Source organism: Protopterus annectens, chromosome 4.part0 (genome assembly GCF_019279795.1).
Source record: "Protopterus annectens isolate FY-2018-M chromosome 4.part0, PAN1.0, whole genome shotgun sequence".
NCBI classification, from domain to species: domain Eukaryota; kingdom Metazoa; phylum Chordata; order Ceratodontiformes; family Protopteridae; genus Protopterus; species Protopterus annectens.
Window position 1 is genome coordinate 694,204,481 of NC_056733.1, and position 27,438 is coordinate 694,231,918.

The 27,438-nt window shown below is 38.6% G+C and overlaps 1 protein-coding gene across 2 annotated transcripts in view; it reads right to left on the bottom strand.

Moving 5' to 3' along the window:
- Positions 1 to 816: 816 nt before the first annotated feature.
- MORN3 (MORN repeat containing 3) overlaps positions 817 to 27,438 on the bottom strand; it is an 814,260-nt gene continuing 787,638 nt past the window's right edge. For both annotated transcript variants that reach the window (XM_044068660.1, XM_044068661.1), the window contains exon 6: positions 817 to 1,194. In XM_044068660.1, coding sequence (XP_043924595.1) covers positions 1,126 to 1,194 — 69 coding nt within the window. In that variant the 3' untranslated portion in view covers positions 817 to 1,125. The remainder of the gene's footprint in view (positions 1,195 to 27,438) is intronic.

The following is a 27,438-nucleotide window of genomic DNA, read 5'->3' on the forward strand; positions in this document are numbered from 1 at the left end:
TACAAATCCTTTGCTATCTTCACGTGATAGTATGCATCCTTGAGATCTATTGAGCACATCCAATCATCCTTCCTCAGTAGATGCAAAATGAACTGAAGTGTGATCATTCAGAATTTTTTCTGCTTGACATACTGATTCAAATGGCTCAGATCTACAGTGGGTCTGAAGTCCCCTGTTTTCTAGGGTACTAAAAAGAACCGCGAGTAGACTCCGTAGTTTGGGGACTGGTGAATATTTTTTTTCTAGCAGCTTGGAAACTTCTGCTCCCACAGGTTCCCATCGACTGAGTGGAACACTGGGAATTTTTTTCCCATTTGATAGGGTGAAGGGAAAATGGTACAGAATAACCTCGGGAGATTATGTTTTGCATCCATGAATCTGTAGTTATGTTTTGTCAGGCTTGTAGGTGCAGAGGTAAACATCCCTTAACTGCTACCAGAGTACAGCAGTTGGGCAACCCTTCAGGGATGCTGAAAGTTTTTTTTGGAGAATGTTCCTGTGAAAACCCTGGTTAAGCAGTCCACCTCTGCCTGTAGGGTGATGTCCATTATTGTTACCTCCTCCTCCTCCTCTGCCATGAGGGGGTCTATCACCAGGAATTTCCTGGTAAGGACTCTGTGATTATCTGAACCACATACTCCTCCAGAAGGTGCCTTTAGAACTAACTGAAACATTCAGGATACTGGTCTTAAGGTATGGTACTTATAACATTGTATATAGGGAAAAAAGCATCCATCGCATTATGTTGTCTCATTTATATGTTCACTATAAAACTAAACACTACAAGAATACAAATATTTTTATATTCAAAGGTACTTTAATATTTTATTGCCATTTCAAATTACATTTAAAAAAATGGAAATTGTTGATGTGACTGCATATAAACTCAAAAGACTTGATTGTTCTAGCATAAGAAACATTCTGTATTTGGCAAAAAGAAAAAAAATAATAGTAACAGATTATTTCACTGAGGAAAATGTTGAGTTGTGCAGCATTACACAAACCAGAAACCTGTTTACATGTGCACTAAACCTTTTGGGTTCACTTAACAGCACAGGTTGTTGAAGGCATGTCTTGCCATGCATTTAAGGCATATAAGGTTTGCTGAAGCTCAGTCCCATTCATTCATTCTTGATCACTGAGAAAAATGGATTCAGCTTCTTGCAGAACAGCAATGGGATTTGCTAGTTCAACCTAAAACAGAAAATAATTATTTTATTTATTGACTTGCATGAGTTTACTTAATTTGAAATATTCTCCTCAACAAACTGCAGTGTCACATTTTGTTAGCATCCTACAGGAAGAAGAAACAATTAAAACAGCATCACACTAAAGTAACTAAAACCAGAAAAGACAAAACTTGCACTGATGTATTTTCTTTGACAACATTCTAATACATATTAAATTTAGAGCCATATATAGTGATCTGTCTTTTGTGTATCAGTAGTTTAGTTGGATCTAGTCATCCATTTTAAATTCCTTCTTTACATACCTCTGAAAAGAGTTTGCTATACTTCTGCTGCCAAAGAGCATAAGCAGAAATGTTGTTTGTAAAGACTGGCTTAAGGAATGCTATGAAATCTCAAGTTACTTGATTTGACTTGCTATTTTTTGTAATATGCCTAAACATAACCTAGCTATGTTTCATTTAAGTGGAATCAACTTTATTGTCTCACTTGCTCTCATTTTCATAATTGGGTGATTTGACTGGGGTAACATGGCTCCCCTTTTTGGAGTAGACTTTGGTACTGGTACTTTAAATTTACAGATAGCAAAAATCCACATTAAGTATTAAAATATGATAACTGTAATTACATCAGTTTTGCCCCAGGGACCAGTACTGGTGTTGAAGTGATGCATAAGGCAGATATGAAAACTAGGATAGTGCTGGAAAGCAGGCGGGAGACAAGGTAGCTTGACTCAGCAGGCAACACAAGGGGAGACACATAAACAAAAAGCAGAAGTAAGTTGTAAATTTATACAGGAAAAGAAAATATGCTGAGAGGGTCAAAATGATAGAGGAGGTAGTTCAGACAGAAACATTTGAAGGTAGCAAGAAAAGCTTGTGGAATATCGTAATGCAAAAGGAAAAGCACCACAAGTAGAAAATGGCATGTTACTATTCTTTCAGTAAGACACATTTTGTGCCTTTCCCAAGACCTCATCATTGAAATGACACAGACTGTATAACGTCTTGTTGCATAGTTTACATTAGAAACAATGTAACAAGCAGCTACAAGAGATAAACTTGCACAGTTTTAATGAAAGAAGGCAGGAGGACATGTTATAATTGTTTTAAGTATCTCACAACAGTCTATACAGAGGTTCTCCTGTTCGATTCTCGGCTGGAGTGCGGGGAGTGCCTTCTGTGTGGAGTCTGCATGTCCTCCCCGCGGTTTGATGGGCGTTCGAAAGACATGCGTAAATGGGCGTGCCTTTGCTGAAGGTTGAACATCGAGCTGGCACCTCGGCGTTTGTGAAAATCTACTGCCAATCATTAACGGACCGGAGTTCCGCTGTGGCGACCCCTAATTGGGAAAAGCCGAAAGACAACAACAACAACAACAGCAGTCTATACAGTCCAGGGAGTAACCTTAAAAAAAAAGAGAGAGAGAGAGAGAGTGAGAAAGACAGATTAATGAAAAGGGCAGACAAGATGAACGGATGAGTAAAATATGAGGAAGCCTTATTACATAGAAAGGATGAGATGCAAGACTAGAATTATTTCAAGAAGTGTTAGTAAGATCAAGAATAAGGACTGAATTTACAAATGCATAGCCCTACATTGACTGATGGAAAAGGGAAGAGGGTAAGCAATATAACTTGCCAGAAAAGTGGGACCTGTAGCTTCATCATCATCATCAACAACCCCTTTTCCCCATTCTTCTACATGAGGTCGGGGTGTTGCTTCAACTGTTATCTGTCTTGATTCAATGCTACTTTCTTACCTTTTTTTTAAATCTTTATTGGATTATACCTTAAGACATATGCAAACATTTATTTATATAAATTAAAACAAACCATTTTAACATATTCTCAGTTACAAACATTATACATCACATATATTATTTTGTATAATGATCCATCAATCCAGCATTACATAAATTGATCAATTCCTGCCTTTCCTTAAATCTCACTCCTCCTCCAAAACATTATTCTGCATGTACTGTTCCTACAATTTCAAATTTTTCTATGTAATTTTCTCCTATCCTTTTCTAAAGAACCCACTTCAAGTTATTTTATATTAATACTCAGTACTTGAAATACAGTTGATTAGACTTTGATTTCCATTTTCTAGCAATTGCTTTTTTTTTGTAGCCACCAAAATTAAATTTAACAAGGCCTTAACTATGTCTAAGCAATTCAGGTTCAGTATCCTAGCTCAAAACAAAAAATAATTTTCTTAGTTACATCCATTTGCTTGCCCAGTATTCCTGACAGAGTACTCCATAGAGAATTTTTTAAGTATGACAAATCATTATACTCCCAAAATCTATGTTCCCAGTTCTCTTTCTTCCCCATCACACCTCTAGAGTCTGCTTAGGGTATAAACGTATCTATGCAAACACTTCCAGGCAAAAATCTTAAATCTTCTAGTCTTTATTGCATATTTGGGAGCCATATATATGTCTTCCCATTGTTTATTTGTGAATTGCATATCTAATCTGTCTTCCCAATCTTTTCTGACCTCTTCTGATCGATTCCTATAGTTACCATGCAATATTTTATATGCCCTATTAATTATCCATTGTTTAACAGCAACTTTTGTTACAGATTCAATTAAAAAATGCAACCAGTGAAGGTCTTTCATTTAGAGTTCCCCTATCCCTTTTATCTTTGCCTATACTCTGATATCAATCCATGATAAAGGCAGTTTCCAGCCTGCAGTCCAAATGTATTCTTGGCCTCTTTCCATTTTAATACCTTTCCCTCTCTAATTATAAGTTCCCAATACCTTGGTTCCTTTGCCAGTTTTCTCCAGTAAATTCCATCCTCCTCTTGCTTATACTATGTACCGCTAACTGCAGTCATCCCTATCGGCAGAATCTCCTTTCTCCATTCCTGTATTGGCTTTGTCCTTGTAATACTTTCTGCTACTTTATGAATATAATATTCTGTATGGCTATTGTTATTCTTAAGGATCTGCATCCAAAATTCCAGTCTCCCCTTATTCTTGAGCTTTCCATGTTTCATTAGCCCTTTCCGCTTTGAATTATTGCTTTATGCTTGTGCTATGTATAGGAGCCTTAACTGTGTATCTCTAACATACCTCTTCAGATCATATAATCCCAAACCACCATGGTCTATTGGAAGAATCAACTCATTCCACTTGACTCTTGTCCTCTTCCCCTCCCAGATAAAATATCTCAACTATTTATTAACTGCTGCCCACAACTTCTCTTCTGGTTGATAAAAATATACCTGGCCTGTGTATAAAACTAAAGGGACTAAAAATATTTTCACTGCTTGTCTCTTGCTTTTCATATCAATAAACAAGAGCTTCTAATTTCTCAGTTTTTGTATTATCTTTTGTTTAGTCTCTTTCCACATATCATATCATATCCGCCATAACAAAATCCTTTTTAATCCATACTCACAAATACTTCATTTTACAGTGGCCCCATAAATATGGGTACTGATGAATTAATTCATGTGTGGGTACATGGTTTACAGCTATAGCCTTTGTTTTATCTTCATTATTTTTTTATCCAGAAAAGGACTTGAAACTGTCTCAAAATGCTCCACAGCAATGAGATGTCATTTTCTGTTTTTTTATCAGGTACAAAATAATGCCGTCTGTAAATAAAGCCAACGTTTCTTGATTACCATACCAATTATATCCTTGAATTTCTGAGTCCCTTATTTTCTTTGTCAATTGCTCTAAATATAACACTAATAACCCCTTCCTTGTTCCTTTGTTCAGATACAACTTACCAGAGAGGAAACCTCCCACTTTAATTTTTGCCTCTGATCCCTCATATATCCTCCTAATTAACCTTATTATTACATTAGTGAATGCAAATGCTTCCATTGCTCTACTCATAACCCAACTTAACTCTGTCAAAATGCTTTCTCTGCATCAAGACCCACCGACAATAGTGGTATTTTCTTACATTATGCTTCCCTCTGGATCATCATTGTTCTTTTAATGTTGTCAAATGTTTGCTCCTCCTCAAAAAAAGAAAACAAAATACATTGATCCATATCTATCAATTTTGTCTAACCATTCTTTTAGCAATTATAGACATAAACACTTACTCTCCTACCTTTTTTTGACAATCATGCCTGACTGTCGCAAGTCTTCTCACACAAATCCTTCCTTCTCTTTGTGGGACACCCTTGTTTTCTCTTACCTTCTTCATGTCTGTCCCAAATCTTCACCAGACTGCTTTCTGCTTTCCTGCATGTATGTCCGAAGCACCATAATCTGTTTTCCGTGACCTTCTCTGCAATTGGAGCTACTTGTGCTTCTGCTCTAATATTCTTATTTCTTTGTCTGTTCCACAGTGTGCATCCTAACACCCACCTCAGACACCTCATTTCCATCACCTCTAGCTTATTCACATGCTCTGCGTTCACTGCCCAGGTTTCTGGACCATGCAGTAGTACTGACAGTGCCACTGTTTTGTGTGCATTACTTTTCAGCTTCTTTGTCATTCTTTTTTAACACACTACTCTAACACTCTGTGCCTGTTGGCTGCAGCCCCTCTGATTCTACCATTAACTTCATTTAGACTTCCCTTTTCTTCAACCACTCCTCCCAGATACTTGAAGCTATTAAGCTGTTCCAATTTTTTCATTTCTATCTCAGTTTCAATCTTCTTCTGATTTCCCCCATCTGTTGCATTATTGCTGTCTTACCTGTATTAAGTTTCATCCTGTGGTGCCTGCAGGTTTTGTATTCATTCCCCTATTGTTTGCTGGAGTTCTTGCTCAGAGTCTGCCTCTTATGCCACATCATCTGCATACAGCAACTTTGTTGATCTGTCTCCTCCCACCTGTTTGCTAATGTAGTCCATCACCAGTATGAAAAGCAGTGGATTCAGAGATGAGCCCTGATGCGTACCCGCTCCTAGTGGAAACCTCTTTGTGAGTCTGAGCACTGTTTGTATTTGTGTGTTTAGGCCCTTGTACATTGCCTGCACTAGTTCTACCAATGTTTCTGGGACTTTAAAAAATCACAGGACTACCTAAGTCAGCTTTCTTGGAACTTTGTTAAATGTTTTCTTCAAATCTAGGAATGCCTGGTCAGACTCTTTCCTCATCTCTAGCTTCTCAACTATCTGTCACACAGCAAATGTTGGATCAGTTGTGCTACATCCTGATCTGAAGCTGAACTGCTCATTTCCTGTCTTACTTTCTCCTACTCTGCATATTCGTTTATCTGTCACCCTTTCCAGAACTTACATGCAGTGTGAAAGGAGGCTGACATCTCTATACTTCCCACAGTTGTGAATGCCTCCTTTGTTCTTGTACAATGGCACTAGAATGCTTATGCTCCAGTCATCTGCGATATGCCTTTCTCTCCATATTGTTTTGAGTACCCACTGAACCCATTTCCCCCCCTTACTCGCCCAACATCTTGATCATATTTGCTGTGACCTTATCTGGGGCTGCTGCTTTCCCTGATTTAATTTTCCCTATTGCTGTTCTTAATTTTTTGGTTGTGGGCTTCTTTCAGTGTAGGCTATGTCTGGGGCTGTACAGCTTCTGTGGGATTTCTTCCTTCATAAGCTGCTGAAAGTACTCCTTCCATCGGCCTTTCATTTCCTGTGGACTGTTGAGCAGGCTGTTGCAGGCATCCATTATGAAGGGTGTCTGACGAATATCATATTTATCTTTCTGTCTTTGCCTTCTAACCTGATAGAGTTTCTTTGTGCTGCATGCTGAGTCACTTTTCAGAAGTTGGGAAAGTGCCTCTGATACCCTGTTCTTTGCTACTGAAATTTGCTCTTAACCTAGTTTTTTGCCTGTCTTTTCTAACTCCCACATTTGTCCTGCACTCCTCCTTTCTTTTTCAGACTTCCAGCATCAGCTTTCAGTATGTACCTTGTTTCCATACCAAGCTCGGCCACATATACATTCTATAGTCCTCACACATGTTTTTTTGAGGTGCTATCATTCTTATTCTTCAACTCCATCTATTTCCTCTTCTTCCTGAGGTGCTAGAGCCCTGGGTATTTCACTGAACTCTTGTGATTTCTCTCCAGTCAACTTCCAGGTCTTCAGCCTAGTCTCTGTTTGACCTTACGGTGTTCTCTGACCATTGCTTGTAGCTAATTGCAGCATCCAGTGGTTTTTGCTGTGGGCTGACTGTTTCTCTGGGATGACTTTGCAATCACTGATTCTATCCCAGTGCTCTTTCCTTACTAGGAGGAAGTCTACTCAAGTTGCATGTTGGCCACTCTTGTACGTGATCTTGCAACTGTCTTTTGCTGAACAATGTACTGGCCACTATCAATCCATATGCCAGACAGAAGTCTAGAATGGCCTCTCCTTCTTTATTTCTGTTGCCCCAGGCGATCCTCATATCCTGTTCTGCCTGCCCCAATAGTGCATTCAGGTCCCCCATTATGAGTACCAACTCATGATGTCTTGCCTTATATAGTAGGTCTCCTAGCTGCTGCTTGAATGTACTCTATTGCTGTGGGGTATAGGCTGGATTATGAATACCACTCTGTCCTTACACTGGAGTATGATTGCCAGGAGTCTGTCACTAATTCTGATGACATCCTTCACTAGCTTCATTAGCTTCAAAGGCTCCACAATTCCCACACCATATCTAGGCTGTCCTTCCCCTTTAGTAGTACAGTCTGAATCCCAGGCCAAGTGGCTTTGCTGCACTGCCCTTCCATTGTGTCTCCTTGATACAGAGGATGTCCAGCTTCCTCTTTACCATCATGTCATCCAACCAATTCCAAGCTGCATCATGTTAATGAGCCTACAATGGCTGTAGTAATCCTTAGTTCATATTTGGCAGGTTGATTTACATACAGCTTCTGTTCAAAAGAACTATTCCAGGTAACCCAAGCTGGGCAACTGGATACTGGACGGCTTGCAGCTTATTGACTCAGGGCTGCTGGACTTTATGGTGGGTATACATTGGCCAAGATGGGTACATAGACCCTTGGAGATGGGATCTGCAGTTTATCAGGTAAATAACATACTACATAGGCCTTGTGCTCCTAGTTTGCCATGTAAAATGGTGCTTCTTTAAAGAAGGAGTGTTGGAAAGAGAACAGTGCTGGTAGGAGGGATAGAAAAATGTGTCACACGAACAGCATGACAGGAATACTCATCAAGGATTTGGAAATTTATTCCGTATTGTAAAGGGGTTAAAATAACTTGAGGTGGGATCTTTTGAAAAGGGAAGGAGCAAATTACAGTGAAATAAATAGAATTTGCGGGGCAATACCTCAAGAATAATGTTCAGGAGGAGTGAGGTTAAGGGAAGGCAGGAATTGTGCAAGTTGTGTATGTTGGAGTCAATGAAAATTGTTAAAAAGAAAATATATACTGAAAAACAACAATGTAAAATATTACTGTGGCTTATTTAGTTTTCTCTTAATGCATGTGTATTCATCATTTTTTTTAAATGTGATGATTTAATAAAGACTCGATTTAGTGCCAACTTCACCCCCCTCTCACCCCCTAAACGGCCCATCTCAATACCAAAAGATTGCCAAATTCTGGTAATCACAGCCACACAGGTAGAAACTGCACTCTCCAAAGCTAAGAATACAGCATCCATGGGACCAGATGACATCCCGGGCTTTGTAGGGTCTATATTAGAACACCGATATTTCAAAATTTTGAGTGTTCTAATATCGAACCCTATCAATTGAAAATTTAAAACATCGAACATACAGAACAGCAAATTTTTTCCTAGGGAAAAAATGCACTGTTCCAAAACATATACACACAACACAAGCACACCAAACAGCAGTCCACACACATACACCTAAACTCTTACACCTAACCCTACACTAAACTATACATACACCACTAACTATCCACTTACCTTAACCCAAACCCAAACCCTAACCCTAAGGTCCGTCACTATCGCACAGTCACCTCACCTGCACCCTAACCCTAACTCACCTACCCTGCCCTAACCCTCACGTCCACACAATCACACACTTACCTGACCCGCGCCCTAACCCTAACTCACCTAACTCACCCTAACCCTCATGTCCACACAGTCACACACTTAACTGAACCCGACGTGTAACTTTCCACCACAGTGCTGAAAATACCGAAGCAACAGAAACGGACAACCGATTCTTTCCCTAAGAAAAAATTTGGTTTTCTGTTTCTTTGATATTTTCAGCGTTCACTGAAAACGGGTCGATATTAGAACACTCAAAATTTTGAAAGTTTGGTGTTCTAATATAGACCCGGCTTTGTACTACATGAACTACAAAATGAAATGGCACTTCACCTAAGTGTCATGTTTAATCATAGCCTCACCTCAGCCTTCATGCCCACTAAGTGGCACACAGCTACAGTTATCCCACTCCGCAAGGGGGGATCCACCTTGGATCCTGGGAACTACCGTCCCATCAGTCTGATGAGCCTGATTTGCAAGGGCATGGAACGCATTATCATGGAACTTATAAACAAAGACTTTGGCAACCTTCAAACACTGGACTCCACGCAGTTTGGGTTTGTTAAGGACCAATTTTGTCTCCTGAACCTGACTGGCTTCTTCGAATCAGTCTCCAGAGCTGTGGACGAGAGTAAGGCTGTCCACACAGCCTATCTGGACCTTGCCAGGGCCTTCAACACCATCCCCCACTCTGGAATCATAGATAAACTTACTAAGCTGGGCATAAATCCCTACATCACTCGATGGGTTGCCAACTGGCTTACTGACAGAACCCAGACTGTAAAAGTAGCTGACTCCAAATCCAGCTCCAGACAAGTGACAAGTGAAGTACCTCAGGGTTCAGTCCTGGGACCGCTCTTGTTTGGCATCTACTTCTCTGAAGTACTAAGGGACTCTGGCTAACAAAGTTCGCAGATGACTGCAAATTGGGAGCCATTATTGAATCCCCAAATTATATGGATATTCTACAAAAGGGCCTTACAGAAACAGATGCTTGGTGCCAGAGCCATGGGCTCAAGCTTAATGCCAAGAAATGTATAGTTATCCCCTTTGGGAAAAACCATGTAGCCATGAATTACCACATATGTGGCAGTACACTAAATGCCGAAAGTGTGATGAGAGACTTAGGGACACAGGTGGACAGTGGTCTCACCTTTGATAACTAACTCTCGAAAACAAGATGTACCAGTAAGCAAAAATACAGCAAACCTTGAGTCCTGGTCTTCTTCAAAAAGGCTTTAATAAACATAAACCAGACCAAAACAGACGATGAAAAAAACGATACACTTCACAATCCAAGGATACTAAGCGCTTTCACCCACTAACATGGGGCATCATCAGAGTACAAAATACATTAGATAGTCATCCCTTATATACTTCCCTCAGAGTCAATTAAAATACAATTAATCAATAAACTTGCTCATAATTAAGTAGCCAGTAATCCAAGTCTTAAAGATAAAGTGAAATATAAAAATCAGTGTTGCATAAAAAACTTAATGAAAACATAAATATAAAAACAATATGTTGATATAAATACAATATTGATAAATACAATCAGTAAATTGAAAAATAATTGATAATTGTTATGAATAAACCTAAAATGTAGTGTGTTGATAATAAAAATGTGTATATTAGTGTATAAAATTGTTATTAAAATTCCATATCATTGAATGAATAAGTACAATTAAATACTTGTTATATAAATATAAATGTAAATATAAATAAGAATAACAATGTTAAATATAAATATAAATGTATATAAATATATAAATATGATATAAAATGAAATGTAGTTGTTTATGAATAAACGTATAATTAATGTGTAAATATAAATAAATAAATATGTTTGTGTTTGATGAGTATAATACTTGAAGCCTAATTGTAGTATTAATACTGTTGTTAGTTAAAAATTGTTTTAGCATAGTAAAAAACTTTTGCTTGGGAAACAGTAATGATGTAAATGTAAAATTAATTCATATAAAGTGTGATCTAAGTTTAAGTATGCTAGAAATAGCTATTTGTTCATTAAGACCTGGCCATTTACAGGCATTAAGCCTGAGTTGCCATAAACATTCTTTGGCTTCTAACATTGTTTTTTCATCTCCACCTTTATGTGAATTAAATGGTACTTTGTCAATAACAATGTTAGAAGCCAAAGAATGTTTATGGCAACTCAGGCTTAATGCCTGTAAATGGCCAGGTCTTAATGAACAAATAGCTATTTCTAGCATACTTAAACTTAGATCACACTTTATATGAATTAATTTTACATTTACATCATTACTGTTTCCCAAGCAAAAGTTTTTTACTATGCTAAAACAATTTTTAACTAACAACAGTATTGATACTACAATTAGGCTTCAAGTATTATACTCATCAAACACAAACATATTTATTTATTTATATTTACACATTAATTATACGTTTATTCATAAACAACTACATTTCATTTTATATCATATTTATATATTTATATACATTTATATTTATATTTAACATTGTTATTCTTATTTATATTTATTTATATGAATTAATAGCCTTAATAGCCTAGTACCAACCTATGAACCTATGTTTAAAAAATGAATAGAACCATTTGTACCTAGGCAGAATAAAGGCACAAAGGAGAGGAGAATTCCAGAAGTAATGAGCAAAAAAAGTGGTCAGGAGGGAATAGCAAACACCTGGGAAGAAAGAGAATGAGTGCTGAATTAACAGGTGGTGGATTTGTACTGAGAGCTTTCAAAAAAATGTGGTGTTAGATGGAAAGAGAAGCAGGAGAGGAGAAAGGAAAATTTATTTTTTCTGAAGGCCATGTAATGTTTCATGAAGTATACAACATGTAGTTTGGTGGAAATTTTGTTAGGTTTTACACAGGTGATGGCAAATTATGTTGTTTTAAATAAAACCATAAAACACTGGGATGAACCTTGAGTGACTGTATATGTATATGTGTGTTGTGGGGGAATTATTTGGCAGTTCACAAAACAAAGATGGCACAGTAGAGAACAGTGGAGTAGAGGGAGCAGTTATGTAAAGCTATATGTTAATTTTTGTCACACAATTACAACAATTGCTATGCATATCAGTGATGGCTGGTGACTTCAAATGAAAGGGGAGCTGCAGGAGACAGCTGAATGGGTGTGGCCAAGGGGAAGGGGTGTGGCCAACTAGAAAAGGGGTGGAGCTATGTTCAAAAACACAAAAACTGGGACTTTAATTAAATACACTGCCCTGGGTGCCAAACCGTCATTATGAGAGTCCAATGAAGACAAAATGAAGTGTAAAAGAAAAAAAAATTTCAATGCATTGGCTACATGACAGCCGACTTAATATCTAGATGGAAACAAAAAGGTTGTGAGGCATGAAAAACTAAATTACTTTTTAAATACATTACTGGAATGCCTGTCAAAATCCAGTATAAAAAACAAGCAGCACTCAACTCAAACCACTTCTCCTTGCACTGCAGTTCTAATTATAATTTATATTCAGCTTTATAAAAGTACAAAATAACATGCTGAAATTAGCAATCTCTGTGATACCCCCACTTGTAAAAATGTTTCTTATCCAAAAAAAGACCTGCTGCCTGACAACAACTATTTACTTGTTTCATGAGGAAAATATGATCAAAGTAAAAAATGAACAGCAAAAAAGAAACAAGCTCAAGATAAATTGCTTAAAGGATTACTTCACAGGTTATGGGCCACACATGACAGATTGGCATTCTGTTTAGTTTACGGTTAAAGCCTGCAAAGATGACTGCAAGTCTCCAACAAATGTAATGAGCATCTGAAAATACTTTAATCTTGTCCTTTATTACAAATGCTGTCATATGAATTTCAATACCTAAGGCTTATACGTTATCTAGTTATGTAAATATTCTCTGCATGGCAACAACAAAAAGGCTTTCAATGTTGGTAATTCTTTAACAGTATGCTTATTAAAGCTTACTAACATCTTACAATCTCAGGCAAGCTTACCTGATGGTCATTAAAGCATTGCTACTTAAACACAGAGCAACAGGCACTGCAACAACATGCATTTTCTGAATAATGAGCATAAATCAACAGTATGGATGGGGGGATACTCTGCACACTTATACTGCATAACTGCTCTTTGCTTTGCTTGAACACATCCAGAGTCACTACATGGGGGAGTGGGGTGTAACAAGTATATCAGAATTTGAAATATCTCTAGCTGACAGTGATGGCGCTGACACATTTGTCATACCTCTCAACCTTACAACAAGAAATCTGGACAAAGCCATAAATAGAAGTGGGACAAAGGCCCAAAAATAAGGACAATTTTTAAATATTGCTCTTATAAACTTAGAAAGATAATAGAATAGTAGGTCTTGCATTAGTATGAATTTTCTGAAGGGCATGAATTCTGAAATTCAAATGTCTGTCATTATTTTCTAACTTCAAGCTTTAATGATTTGCCACTACTTTGACAAGCAACCACAGTTTTATGAAAAACAGACCAAACGTGATGCAAAAATATAAAATAGCCACGCAATACAGCTGGAAACCTGTTAAAGAAGGGACGCTTTTTTAAATATTAGTACTGTTAACTTGAGCAGCTGACAAAATAGAGAATCTACATGCATTTCTGAAATAAAAGTAATCGACAACTCTGATTATTACAATTATTTATTAATTGTAAACCCTCCACGTTTTCTTTCAAATTTGCCATTTTGCGGAGGGATTATTAGAGGGATTGCAACATTTTGAGCCAAAATCTGGGACAGTTGAGAGGTTTGGATACACCTAATTCTATAAAGAGATTTATTTGTGGGTACCTCTCAACCTCTTAATGCAGGAAATCTAGACAAGGCCAAATATATTGGGGGAACATACAAACAGTACTAAAGTTTGCGCTTGTATAAACTTAGACAGTTGATAGAATAACAGGTCTTGCTTTAGCATGCATTTTTCTGAAGGGTACAAAGTCTGAAACTCAATGTCTGTCATTATTTAATGACTTCACTCCTAAATGATTTGCCAGAAAACCACAACTTTTATAAAGAACAAACCAAAAATAAGAAGCAAAAATCTATTCATTCTGCGAAAATATGGACAGTTGAGAGTCATAGTTCAGCCGGGGCTGTCTGAGTTTGCCACCCCCCCCCCACAAAATCATGGCCAAATGGGGCCTCTCCCCTACAGCCATTCCAATGTCCCATTACTCAGATATTTTGCCCCATTTACCTTAACACTGTAATGTGCATACTGCTTTACTTCTACTATGATTTGGATTTCATTTAAAAGTGTTATTTTACATTTTACAGCAGAAACACTAATAGACATCTGCTAAACAAACCAATCCAGTCTCACAATGAAAATAGAGTTAGCATTAAAACTTCTCTGCCCTTGGAACTCACATTCATTGAAACAGCATTGAAACCCACATTCAAAGAAAATACATCTGACCAAGTGGCAGATAAAGATTAACTTTGGGCTGTTTCCAAATCACAGGCCCCTTGCACACAAAACATACATGTGTTCTTTGATACAACTTTCTGATTGTATTAAATTATATTCCTTGTATAATACAGTGCAGTTGTTAGAGGACATTTTAAATTTATTGTTTTGAACATTTTTCCAATAAACAATGAAACAAAATGCATGCACCAATAATGATAAAACTGCCCAATTCAGAACATTTCCATCACAAAAGTCTACTCAAAGTTCTACAGTTCACCAGTATCAGTAAATATGAACAATCTTTGCAGAAGTGTAACTAATGAAGAGGTTGCTGCTAGCAAAGAACTTTATATTTTTGTTTCATCTACAAATAAAGTGCTTGTTGCCCTTGAGTCATAAATTGCCTATGATACGTTAAAAAAATGATAAGCTAGTAATATTGTTATAGGAATGGATGTCAAATTGATAACAGGTTCATAGTTACTAGGTATCTCCACCAAAGAGGACTTTCTCAGGACTACAGCATCCACCCCCTTTAAAAGTACAACACAGTACAGTATCAGTAATGCATCTACATACTGTGGGAGTAGAACCCACAGCCTTCTGCATCAAAGCAAGTACACTACCTGTTGTGCTATTAACAATGCAAGCCAACTCAGCATAAGCAGTACTAAATATCTCTTCCCCTGAAGCTCTCAGCTCCTCGTAAAATCCACTCCACACTCAACTGTAGCTCTCAACTTTGCTGCACAAGAAATCTGGAAAAACTGAAGCTATAAATGCTAATGCTCACCCTACTGACTACATGTTTACACTCTTCCAACTGACTGCTGAAAGTAAGCAAAGAAATATTCAACTATAAGATATTTCTGTAGGTATCTGTGCCCCAAAATATAAGTCCCAAAAGGGGATGGACTCTTCCTCCTCATCTCTTATCTTTAAATATACTAACTACATGGTCATACTCAGAGAAAGGAGAAACGTTCTTTTTTCCTAGTTGATGTGACCTCGAGGAGACCATATATTTAGATATTAGGGAGTTATGGAGACAGTACAAGCATATCAGGAATGCAGAAGGTACAACTCTCCCTTGGCAAACGCTTACTTTTTTTCTTTACATTTCTTAATACAGGCCATGAAAGTCTATCAGGTGACAGTCAATCCACCCATGGTAGATCAGAAGTGGGAAGCATAACCTCAGAGTTGTCAAGCAGAACCTCTTTAGTAATGCTCCATTGTGGAATACAGCTCAGAGACTACTGCACTTGTTATTTGTTAGATGGAAAAATCCACTATACACAGCTGCTTCCTTCCAAGAGTGACCAGGAGGAGCCATCTAGTTAACAGACTTGCTCAGTCACACAGAAGGCAAATGAGACTGAGGGGGCAAACCAAGGATGACAGGATGTAGTTCTCTAGTAGTTTTAATCCTGTCAGCTAGATTGCCAGATTTGACAATTCCACAGGGTTGTTTACAGAAGCCAATCTCTGTGCAAGCTCTTTTAAGGAGGAAAGTCATCCCAAATGTTAAAAAAAAGATCTATATATGTAGGGTATGATGAATATAGTGAAAACTAAGTCAAATGCTGCGACTGTATTTGAAATTTTAGTTACTAAAAACTGATGCTTTAATAGAAGAAATAATCTTTACACCATACTTTTGCTAACGAAACCACATTGTTAAGCCTCCCTCATGATAGTTCTGGGATTAATAAAAGATGCTGTTTAAAATGTAAATTATGTCTAAGGGAATACAACAAATTGCAATATTACTATTAGTAGGGAAAATTATGTCACATAAAAAAACTTTCCTTTACACTGAATTTAATTGTTGTGACTTTATCTGTATTGCATGCACTGATTAGGGAATTAGTTTCAACTTCATGACGCATGATATTGTCTTGAACTAACATAAAGGTTCCAAGCTTTTAATAAATGTTTCTTGTGGTAATACTATTACAATTTTATTATTATTAATTTCTTTTATGTTTTTGTATAATCTGAATCGTATCAATGTGATTATTTGTAGTGCCTTCTGTGTGGATTCTGTATGTCCCTGTGTTTGTAGATTTCTTCCAGGTGCTCCAGTTTCTTCCCACATTCCAAATATATGTAGTAGGTGGATTGGGCACACTAAATCGGCCATAGGCATGAGTGTGCATATGTGGTATGGAAGAAAAGCCATGACAGGGCTACCCAGTGGTGTGAACCTTGGCTGCAGATGATTGTCACAGTGTAATTGACACCCCCACTCCCTATGCAAAAAATGGGAAATGGGGTCGTGGATGGATGAATCTACGTGATTATTTGCCTTTTTTATCAAAAGAAAACTCAGAAGACAGTACCTTTGTTTCTCTGTAACTGCCACTGAAAAATCACTTTGTAAGCAGTCTTGTAGTCACAACCAGCCTCAAAGGCAATGGGGTTAATTAGCAGACTAAATATAGGGCAAAGTGAGAGTTTACAGCAATTATGAAAAAAGGACTACTTTCATATATCTTAAGGGTAGCCATTTCCCCTGGTGGAGGAAGCATAAAATCATATTCAAAAGCTCTGCAAATGTACTCGCATTGAAAATCATGCTCTGTATCCTCTAAACAATGTTTCCAACAGTAGGACCGAAAAGTATTTCCTTGAAACATCCATTGTTTCACAAACTCAAACAGCAAAACTTGCTTCAAAGCACAGGGCAGAGATCTAGCAAGAAAAATGTTCCTTGTGTTTAGCCAAGCCTTTCAGTTCAAGGCCCAGAAAATTGATTTCCTTTTGAACATGGAATCACATATGTGAAACTGTACTGCATCCTTACCATTTATATTAATGGCTTGAGACAGCATGACATTAAATGATGACATCACTCACAAGTCTGAGGCATGATAACAGTAAACAGTGACGTCGCTCACAAGTCTGAGGCATGATAACAGTAAACAGTGACATCACTCACAAGTCTGAGGCATGGTAATAGTAAACAGTAACATCACCCACAAGTCTGAGGATTGGTAACACTAAACAGTGACATCACTCACAAGTCTGAGGCATGATAACAATAAACAGTGACATCACTCACAAGTCTGAGGCATAACAACAAACAGTGACATCATTCACAAGTCTGAGGCATATAAGTCAGTAAACACTGATCTCAACTACACCTTATTTTCAGATATTCCTTGCAACTGGCTCTGATTTTTTTTCCATTCCCCTTAAATTTCTGACTTGGTGACAGAACAGTAATGACTTAAAGCACAAAGTACCAGACATTACAGGTAAAGACTTGTGCTCCATTAGAAAGTGTTTGTTAATGCAAACTAAAAAATAACCAGTCCTGTGACACAATCCAAAAGACCACACTCGGACAATAAATGTAGTTTGTAATGGAGGGTTAAAAGTGCTAGGCTTACTTGGCTTGTCATCTGAAATTGGTTTAGTTTGTTTCAAAACATCCTGCATGATATAACTTAAATTTAATTTTCTCAAATACAATCTGAAATCAATTAACAGTTTGCCTGTGTTCATACCATAAGCAGGAATAAATGAAAATCCCTTTTTCAAAACACTTTCTAATTCAACGGAAAGGGAAATGTTTGTTAAGTTAAGAATGTCAACATCAAAATGTTTTTACCTTCTTGGTTTACCACTTTTTCCTGTTTTTCCCTTTCCCCTTCCCTTTGTTCTGAGTGGTATTGTACCACTTCGTAGTCCGTTTGTTGGATAAGTTGTCATTGAGGAAAGGGGCATTGTGATGTCCGGCTGGAGGAACATCTAGTGTGACTGCCTGGGCATAACTAACCCTGTTTTCACTATTTTTCTTATTTTTGGTCCATTGAAGGACCTGCATTTTGTGTGGCTGGAATATTGTCATTATCATTTTCTGTGCCAGACGTAATGTTGTTAAAAATAATAGTGACACTGGGAATATTAATGCATCATCACAGGTGATCGATAATGACATAATCAACAAGGAAAGGGTGACTTTTAACAAGTTGCAAAAATAATGTAGACTTATTCATTGTCTAATGTATCACTTCTTTTCCACTTTTCAACTCATAGAGTTCCATTTTGTTTTCTTGCTTGTCCTGGTGTTTTGTTCTATGTGAGAGAGAGAGAGAGAGCTACATGCTCTAGGGACCTAAACCTTGTCACCACAATAAACAGGATATGCTGGAGGGATAGATTCCTGTCCCAGAGACTTCCAATACTCTGGAACAGGCTACCCATCTATGTCAAGCAAAGTTCTTCATTAGCACTCTTCAAGAAAAATCTTGATGAGTAGATGGGAAATAGGAAATACACCCCGGGGATCACTTCTGTGTTTGTGCTCGACAGTGGCACAGGAAAATAACTTTCTTGGGTGGCGTAAGCCAGGGAAACCTGTTGGCTAGGCTTACGTAGGCCTTTGGGCCGATAGCCTAGTACCTATCTATGAACCTATGAACCTATAGTCCTGTTCATTGTCTAATTTATCCCTTCTCCCCCAAACCAATCCTTATACAACTAATATTGATCTCCTTTTTTGATTTATGATATGTTCCCTTCCACTTCCTGTTACACATGCAAACAAATAAGTGTCCATTGCTTAGGGTCACATTCCCCATCTCCCACCTGTTGTATAATATAATATAAGCTTCTCATGTGTAACCCCTTCCCATTCCTGACCCCTTTACAGACAAATAAGTGCATGGTCATTGTCTAGGTTCCTCTCTTCCACCTCCTATCCCATATAGAGTATCAGTAAATGCTTGCCGTCCAGGATAACTCTCTCCTATCCCATTTCACTCATTCTAGTACAGAGTACGAGAGATGCATCTACACTAAGAATCCTGAATCCCTGCTCTGTTGCACTCAAAACAGTGACACTGAAGAAGTTGTCAACTCACCCACCACTATTCATGCACATAGTACCACTAGTCATACACATGGTACACATCCAACACATAAATCAACATATGCGGAGGTTCTCTCAAAAAACTTACCGAAACACCAGAGACCTCCAAAACAAAAGACTGCTACAACTAACACAGTTCCCACATAGCAACATCAGTGTCTCACCTACCACGCCCTTAAGGCATAACACTAAAAAACCAAATGCTGTTGTCATTGGAGACTTCATAGTGAGACACACGGATGTCCCAATTACCAGGTCAGATATGGAGAAAGTCATAGTTCACTGCCTGCTCAGTGCCAAGATTCGTCAGATCACACATGCACTCAGATTTCTCCACAACAAGTACCATTATGACTCTGTCATAGCTCATGTTGGAGTGAACGACCTGAGGTGTACCTCACTGGACTCTATTAAGAGAGACGTGATTGAGCTCTCTGAGTATGTGTCCCAGGCAGGTAGGACCCTAACCTTGAGAAGTATATTACCCTCACCTAGAATGATGCCACAGTATAAACAAAAAAATTATCAATTTCAATAACTGGCTTAGTTTTTGGTGTCATTCAAAGGGGATCCAGTTTCTGTCAGCCTGGGATGACATGGTTGACAAACCTCGCTGCTTTGCAAAAGATGGTTTGCACCTGGCACCACTAGACTTTCAGCTGCTGGCAAAGGCTGCTGCCTCCCTATGGTGCCTTTTATAGGCAAGGTCTCTAAAACAAAATTCCCGATGTGAAAATTGCCAGCCATAACAAAATAAGGGTTATGCAGCTAAATGCTAGGAACTTTAACTAAAAACTGCACACCCTGGAAGCACTTCTATCACTGGAGGATGTAGATGTCTGTGCAGTCATATAAATCTGGTTCAAGGCTACAGTGCCTTTCACACCTTCAGACCACAAAACGATCATGTGAGAACCAAAGGAGGTAGTGTTTCTATCTCTATTACAGATAAATTCACCTCACGACTAGTTAGACTGGACAACTCCATGGAGTTACTCCAAGTTCAGATTACTGTGGGTAAGACCCCCATTCAAGTAATAGCTATTTATAGATCTCCCTCCATGGATCATGATGTGCATGAGACCTACTTGAGCAAACTGGAGTTAATCCAAATATTGCCAAGCACTCTGGTCATGGGGGATTTCAGTTATTCCACCATAAACTGGGAAACTTACTCTAGCCCTAACTCACTAATGTAAAAGTTCCTTGACTTTGTTAACTCCAATGTCCTGGAGCAAATTGTTTAAAGCTCAACATGACAAACAAATGCAGCACTGCAACTGTTGAATCCTGTTTAGTTAAATCTGACCACAAATCAGTTGTCTTTGAAATGGCACTGACACCAGAACTCACGAAGAGCGAAGTCAGACTGAAATACTTCAGCAAAGCAGACTATACCATCCTAAGGGAAAGTATAACTGCATTCCAAGCCCCGCCCCCTAGCTGGAAGTGGTAACTACACCATAGCTTACACTAAAGCCCTGTACAATCACTTGTATAAGTGTACAGACTTGGCTGTTCCAGACAGAATCAAAGCCAGAGCTCCAAGTAAAAAAAAAAAAAGTTGCCCTGGTGGACATCCAGCATCAACAAATTTTACAACAAAAGCAAAAAGTTTCTGTCTAAGAAAACTAAGGCGGGGCCCCAACAATGGAAAAGCACCCTCCTCAGCCTCAACAGGCAAATAAGACAACATGTCAAATCCTCTAAGGGTAACTTTAAGGAAAAACATAGCAGTCACAGCCAAGGATAATTATAAGGCCTTTTACAGCTACATACGTAGCCTAAACGGTAAGACCCTAGCATGTGCGGAACTAGTGACTAGCAGTATCACACACTGATCCTGCATAGATAGCAAATCTGCTAGTGGACAGATTTGGTGAAAATTTCACTCCCTTATCCCTTCTAAACTTATCACAAACCTTGCCCCCAACTTCCCCCCACTTTACATATCTAAAGAGCAGGTTGTTAAAGCCTTGTCTAAGGCAAAAAGCACTGCCTCTATGGGACCAGACAGCATCCCAGACTGTCTTCTAAACAAACTAAAACATGAACTAGCATTGCCATTAAGTAGCCAATTCAATCACAGTGTAACCACTCGCTTTATTCCTGCGGAATGGAAAACAGCAACAGTTATTCCCCTCCACAAAGGTGACTTAGAAACAGACCCAGGGAATTATAGACCCATAAGTCTGACCAGCCTCATCTGTAAAGCCTTGGAACGTATCATCATGGACCTTATAAATAAAGACATAGGCAACCTCCAAACCCTGAATCCGACCCAGTTCGTCTTCGCCAAGGGCATATCCTGCCTGGTAAACCTGATAGATTTCTTCGAAAATGTGACCAGGGCCATTAACAAGGGCAAATCTGTGCACACCTCGACTTGCCAAAGGCCTTTGACACAATACCACACTCAGGCATTACTGATAAACTTAGCAAACTGAATATAAACCCCTTTATTGTAAGATAAGTTGCCAACAACTCACGGACTGGTCATGCACTATCAAAGTGGGTGACTTCACATCACCCAGCAGACCTGTCACCAGCAGGGTTTCACAAGGGCCAGTACTGGGCCCCCTGTTGTTTGGTATGTATTTTTTAGAAGTTCAGCCCAAAACTAAGGGGCTGTGGCTGACAAATTTGCGGATGACTGCAAACTGGATGCAATAATTGAATTCACAAATGATGTCAGTTTACTTCATGAGGTTCTTAATGCAGACCAATGACTCGTGCCTTTGTCACAGTCTCAAACTGAATGCAAAGAAATGCATCATCATTCCCTTCTGTAAAAAAAAATGTCCCTTCGCACTATCAAATAAGCAACAATACCCTATGTACCTATGAAGTGGTAAGAGATCTGGGATCACAAGTAGACTGCAACCTTCACTTTGACCACCATGTGTCTACTGTAGTAAGTAAGGCTTTCTACATAGCACACTTGATTAGCAAAGGCATCACCTCTACAGCAAAGGAGGTTATAACCCCCTCTATACTCGTCACTAGCCAGGGCCATAATTGAGTATAATGCCCTTTTCGGCATGTACCGTGCAAAGCAGCTGCAGCAATTGGAGAGACCTCAGAGGGTTCTAACTAAGAAGATCAAGGGACTCCAGCATGTGCCTTACACAGATCAACTAAAATCCCTGCCACTATACTCAGTATCGTAGAGACGTCTTAACGGAAACTTATACCTGGCTTACAGAGCAATCTCTGATCTAGACCTAATGAATTTGCTGCACATCTGTAAATCAAACGGGACTAGAGCTACCCATTCCAGGGACCTAAATATGGCCTGCAAGTTGAATAGGATGTGCTGGAGTTACAGATTTGTCTCCCAGCAACTGCTGTGTCTTTAGACCAGGCTGCCGTAAAGCAGAGCACCTCTATGACACTGTTCAAAAGGAACTTGGACGAGTGTATGGGGCACTGTAAACTCTTACCAGGGATAGTACCTACAACCCTCCTGGACACAGGCAGTCATTACTGAATACAATCCTGGGTATCTTCGGTATTAACTAGAGTATCTATGGTATGACATTGGGATGAAATGGCTAGGCTTGAAATGAACTCCGGGTCGATAGCCTAGTATCCTCATATGATCCTATGAACAGCATGTTCTCTAAAATAGCCTCCAACCACCTCCTGTTCCCTCCAAGCTACAGAAAAGAAGTACTTTCAGTACAAAATGTCCAGGGCCTATGTGATACATATCAGAGCATTCATGAATGAGACAGTTATTCAGCATATTTACATGCAACTTACAATCCATCACATCTTAATGGTGCTGTATGCTTCACATATTTGATACGATCTGGCAGAATCACATCTTTCTAATGCGGAGATGTTCAGTGGAAATTGCTGGAGATTTTCTTCTATAGGACCTCCATATACAAAGTAATATGAGATATGAGCAAATGACATACTATTTTGTCACAGGAATAGCTCTTCTGGTTCCCAGACCATACCCCCAGGCTACCCACCATTCATATATGGTAAGCATCTGACCGCTGTGTAACATAGTTCCTCGCAGTTCTGAATTATGCTTGGATATGACTATAGCATTGTGGAATGCAATTAAGTATTCCACTGTGCTGTAGTATAATGCATTGTACAATAGTATGTAATTCTGTTAACCCTTATTGCATGTTCCTGTGAGGACTGGGCTCTGATATCTATTTATCACAAAGTCAGAGTGCCATCCCCTAGTATGGCATAATATAGCAATAACCCATGGCTAAGTGTGGGTAATGCTGGATTTACCCATGGTTGGCGTGGTTTGGTCATGAGGGCGAAGCCCGAGTGACCAAACAAAGCCAGCTGTTACCCACACCCAGCCATGGGTTATTGCTATTATACAATGGTGTTAGTTTTGTGTTGTGTTATGTTTGTGTTGTTGTTATTTAGGTTTTTGTTTGCTTTAGTCTGTATTCTTCCACTTTTTGTGAGATAAAATAATCCACATTTTTACTTGCACTATCAGCTATTAGGTCTAAGTTACAAGTGTTGAATTACACTAAAATAGACATTATATTCACAAGTTTAGTGCTGCATCAAAAAAATGCAGCTCATAACAGAACACTTGGAAAAATAACAGAATAATACTGGCAGCCATAACAACTGTGCCTAATTTTATTATGCCATAACTAACCGAAGCAGCAAACTGATAAATGCATGAGAAAAATGAATGCAAGTTCTTTGTCTTACGTAAAAATAATCAGACACCTGTACACCATTTTCACTCAAACCAATGTCACGGAAAAGTATTTTAACACAATCAAACGTGAATTTACACAGCAAACCCACTACACTAATGAAGGATCATAGTTTATGCGTTTTCTCTTGGGAAACACTTCACATCCCAGCTAGCACACTACTTCAGCCTATTACACATGCTTTTGCTTGTAAGATGGCATATGTCAGCCCAACAGCTCTAAAATCAAGAGAGACCAACAAGTAATTCAGTAACTCAACCATACACAAAACATTCCTAATACTCACAGCATCCAGAAAAAAGAAATTCAGCAAACACTGAAACAAAGACTAAATTGCTAGGAGTTTGATTTTTAAACAATAAAGTGACTTTCCTTACTTTGCAACCTCCATAAACACCAGAAAGCCCCTCATTAACATCATCTAAAACCACGGGTGAGTGCACAGCTGCTCTCTTCCTTTAGAGCAGACGGAGGTGTGTGTGTTTTGCCTGATTTTGCTTCTAGTAAAACCCTTTACCTTAATTAATCGCAAGCAAGCACCTTAAGTTGCCGCTGCATGGTACGTTAGCGGCCAGACTTCTTACTTAGGTTATCTTCAATTTACAATCTGCACTCTGGTTGGATTGGCCAATCAGCGTGCATGTTTCTTGGCTTTGACGACTTTCCATTGTATAATAAGGAATAATCTTGTACCTTATTGTGCCAGAAAACATTTTTAGTATTCTCATCCACTGTGTATTTTAATTTGTAATTCCCTTAATCATTTTACTTGGTGCTATGGCTGTGGTACTACGATATTTATGAATCACAAAGTTATTGTGCCATCCTCTAGCATGGCACAACAAGACATAATTCCCTTATAGCTTATCATATCTAAAATGTTTGTATGATTCCTATCCATTATGTATTGTACTGAAGTATACTTACATTACAGTAAATTTTGTCTTTGTAATTCATAACAGCTTTGTCTTTGAAATTCATAACAGCTGGAATATAGTAATGAACATATGTAAAGTGTTCTGCTGTTCTTTTCTTTTTATTTTTGTGTTTTTGTCTTGGATGACCTATGAAGGTTTGCTGACTAGTATTTACCCATTGAACACAGATCAATAAATAAATTAATTTGTACTGGAAAAGAGCCTCTGCCACTGTAATGGTGAGTATGGAAAATGCCTTTTAAAGATGCGTAGTTGTATATAATGGTGTTTATAGACTGCTTGAAACTTTTACAGAGAGGGTCAGAATGCTGAATCACAGCAACTGAATTGCAATGTGAATGCCTGAGTTGTAACCAATTGTAAGGACATTTATAGTCTAGTCATGTGAGTTAATCCTCAGTGCTAGGTTGCAGGTACAAAGCAGTGGGGATCTGCTACCTGTAAAACAAAGAACAGTGCTCAGGAAACTTGTGGTTTATTTACTGTGTGTGTGTGTGTGTGTGTGTGTGTGTAGGAACATATGTCCACATTCGTTAATGTCTGAGGTCAGTAATGAGGGATAGAGAGCACTGTCTGACACAATTGTACTTGCTAGTTGTGAGTATATCAGCATGTTGTGAGTCAGCTATATTATTTGTTTGCAAAAAGTAACTGTATTGCTGGGAACACAGTCTTTTGAGTGTTTACTTCATATAGCTGTTCTTATCCTTCATATGCATCAGGGGCGGCTCGTGATATTGGACTGCAGCCCCCCCAGCTGTAAAAAAATAAATAAATAACTAAAAAAGAAAATAAAAAAATTCTCAGAACTCCACGCATGCGTGCTGATGAATCTGGACTGGTTTAACAGCAGTCCAGATTAGGAAGAAGGCATCAGACTACAGAGATGCCCAGAAGTCTATGCAGTTACTAACCGGATAGACTGGAAGGGGACCTGACTGCAACATCTGCAGGCTGAATGATCCAGCCTACTCTCGCAGGAACTGTATTCATCGCGGTATTTTGTAACACAAAGCAGGAGACAGACAGAGCCCTCAGGTAAGCTTTCAATGGGACTGGACTTTCATCCATCGTGGGGATTTTGTAACGCAAAGCAGGTGACAGACAGAGCCCTCAGGTAAGCTTTTATCAGTGTGTTTCTACAACAGAATGGAGCTTTTTTAATTCTTGAGCTTGCGGAATGGAGCTTGTTTATCTCTTGGGCTTACGGAATGGAGCTTGTATCAGTGTGTGTTTCTACAACAGAACAGACTTTTTATTTATTTCTTGAGCTTGCGTAACAGAGCTTCTTTTATTTCTTGAGCTTGTGGAACGGTGTGTGTGTGTGTGTGTGTGTGTGTGTGTGTGTGTGTGTGTGTGTGTGTGTGTGTGTGTGTGTGTGTGTGTAAGTGTGTGTGTGTGTAAGTGTGTGTGTGTGTAAGTGTGCAGATGTACATAGGATAAAAGAAGGGGACAAAAAAAAGATAGCTTGAGCTCCAGGGATGGATAATGCTGAAAAATCAAGGGACAGTATTGAAATATTGGAGCTATTAGTTAGAAAGTTGATAAAATAATGTAAATTGCATTAACAAACATGACAACCACAAATAGAAACTAAAAAAACAACCAGTCCTGTGACACAATCCAAAAGACCACGCTCGGACAATAAATTTAGTTTGTAATGGAGGGTTAAAAGTGCTAGGCTTACTTGCAACTTTGCAACTTGGGCCTTGGGCTAGCAACCTGAACCCATAAAACCTGTAACTGCTACAGAAACAATGAGCACTGAAAGGTGCTCATTGCCCGATGTACCACACGGTGAGTAAACGAGGAAGAGAGAGAGAGAGATTTTTGCAAGTGTCAGTTGGCAAGAATATTTCAAGGATGCATAAATTAAAGCACTGCTGGTGATTCCCTGCTGGGTGAGGAAAGTAAACCTATATCTTTTTGTCTGTGAGTGATACAGCTGCTTTCTGTTTTACCTGCTCCATTTTGTTTTCTTGCTTGTCCTGGTGTTTTGTTCTATGTGGGAGATAGACACTTAAATTATCTAGGCTGCACACTTCACTTGTTTTTTTTTCATTGGTTAAATTGTTTTTTGAGTGATACTTACATACACAATGAATTTCTGGGGCTTTTCTTTTTCTGACAAGATTTCAAGCCTGTGTAAACTAACACACTGCTGATGATTCTCTGCTGGGTGAAGAAAGTGAACCTATAGCTTTTTGTCTGTGAGTGACAGAGCTGCTTTCCGTTTTACCTGCTCCATCTTGTTTTCTGTTTTAAAACATCTACTTACCCTGGTGTTTTTGTTCTATGTGAAAGATAGACACAATTTCACATTATTTTTCATTGATTAAACTGTTTCTTGAGTGATACTTAAATACACAGT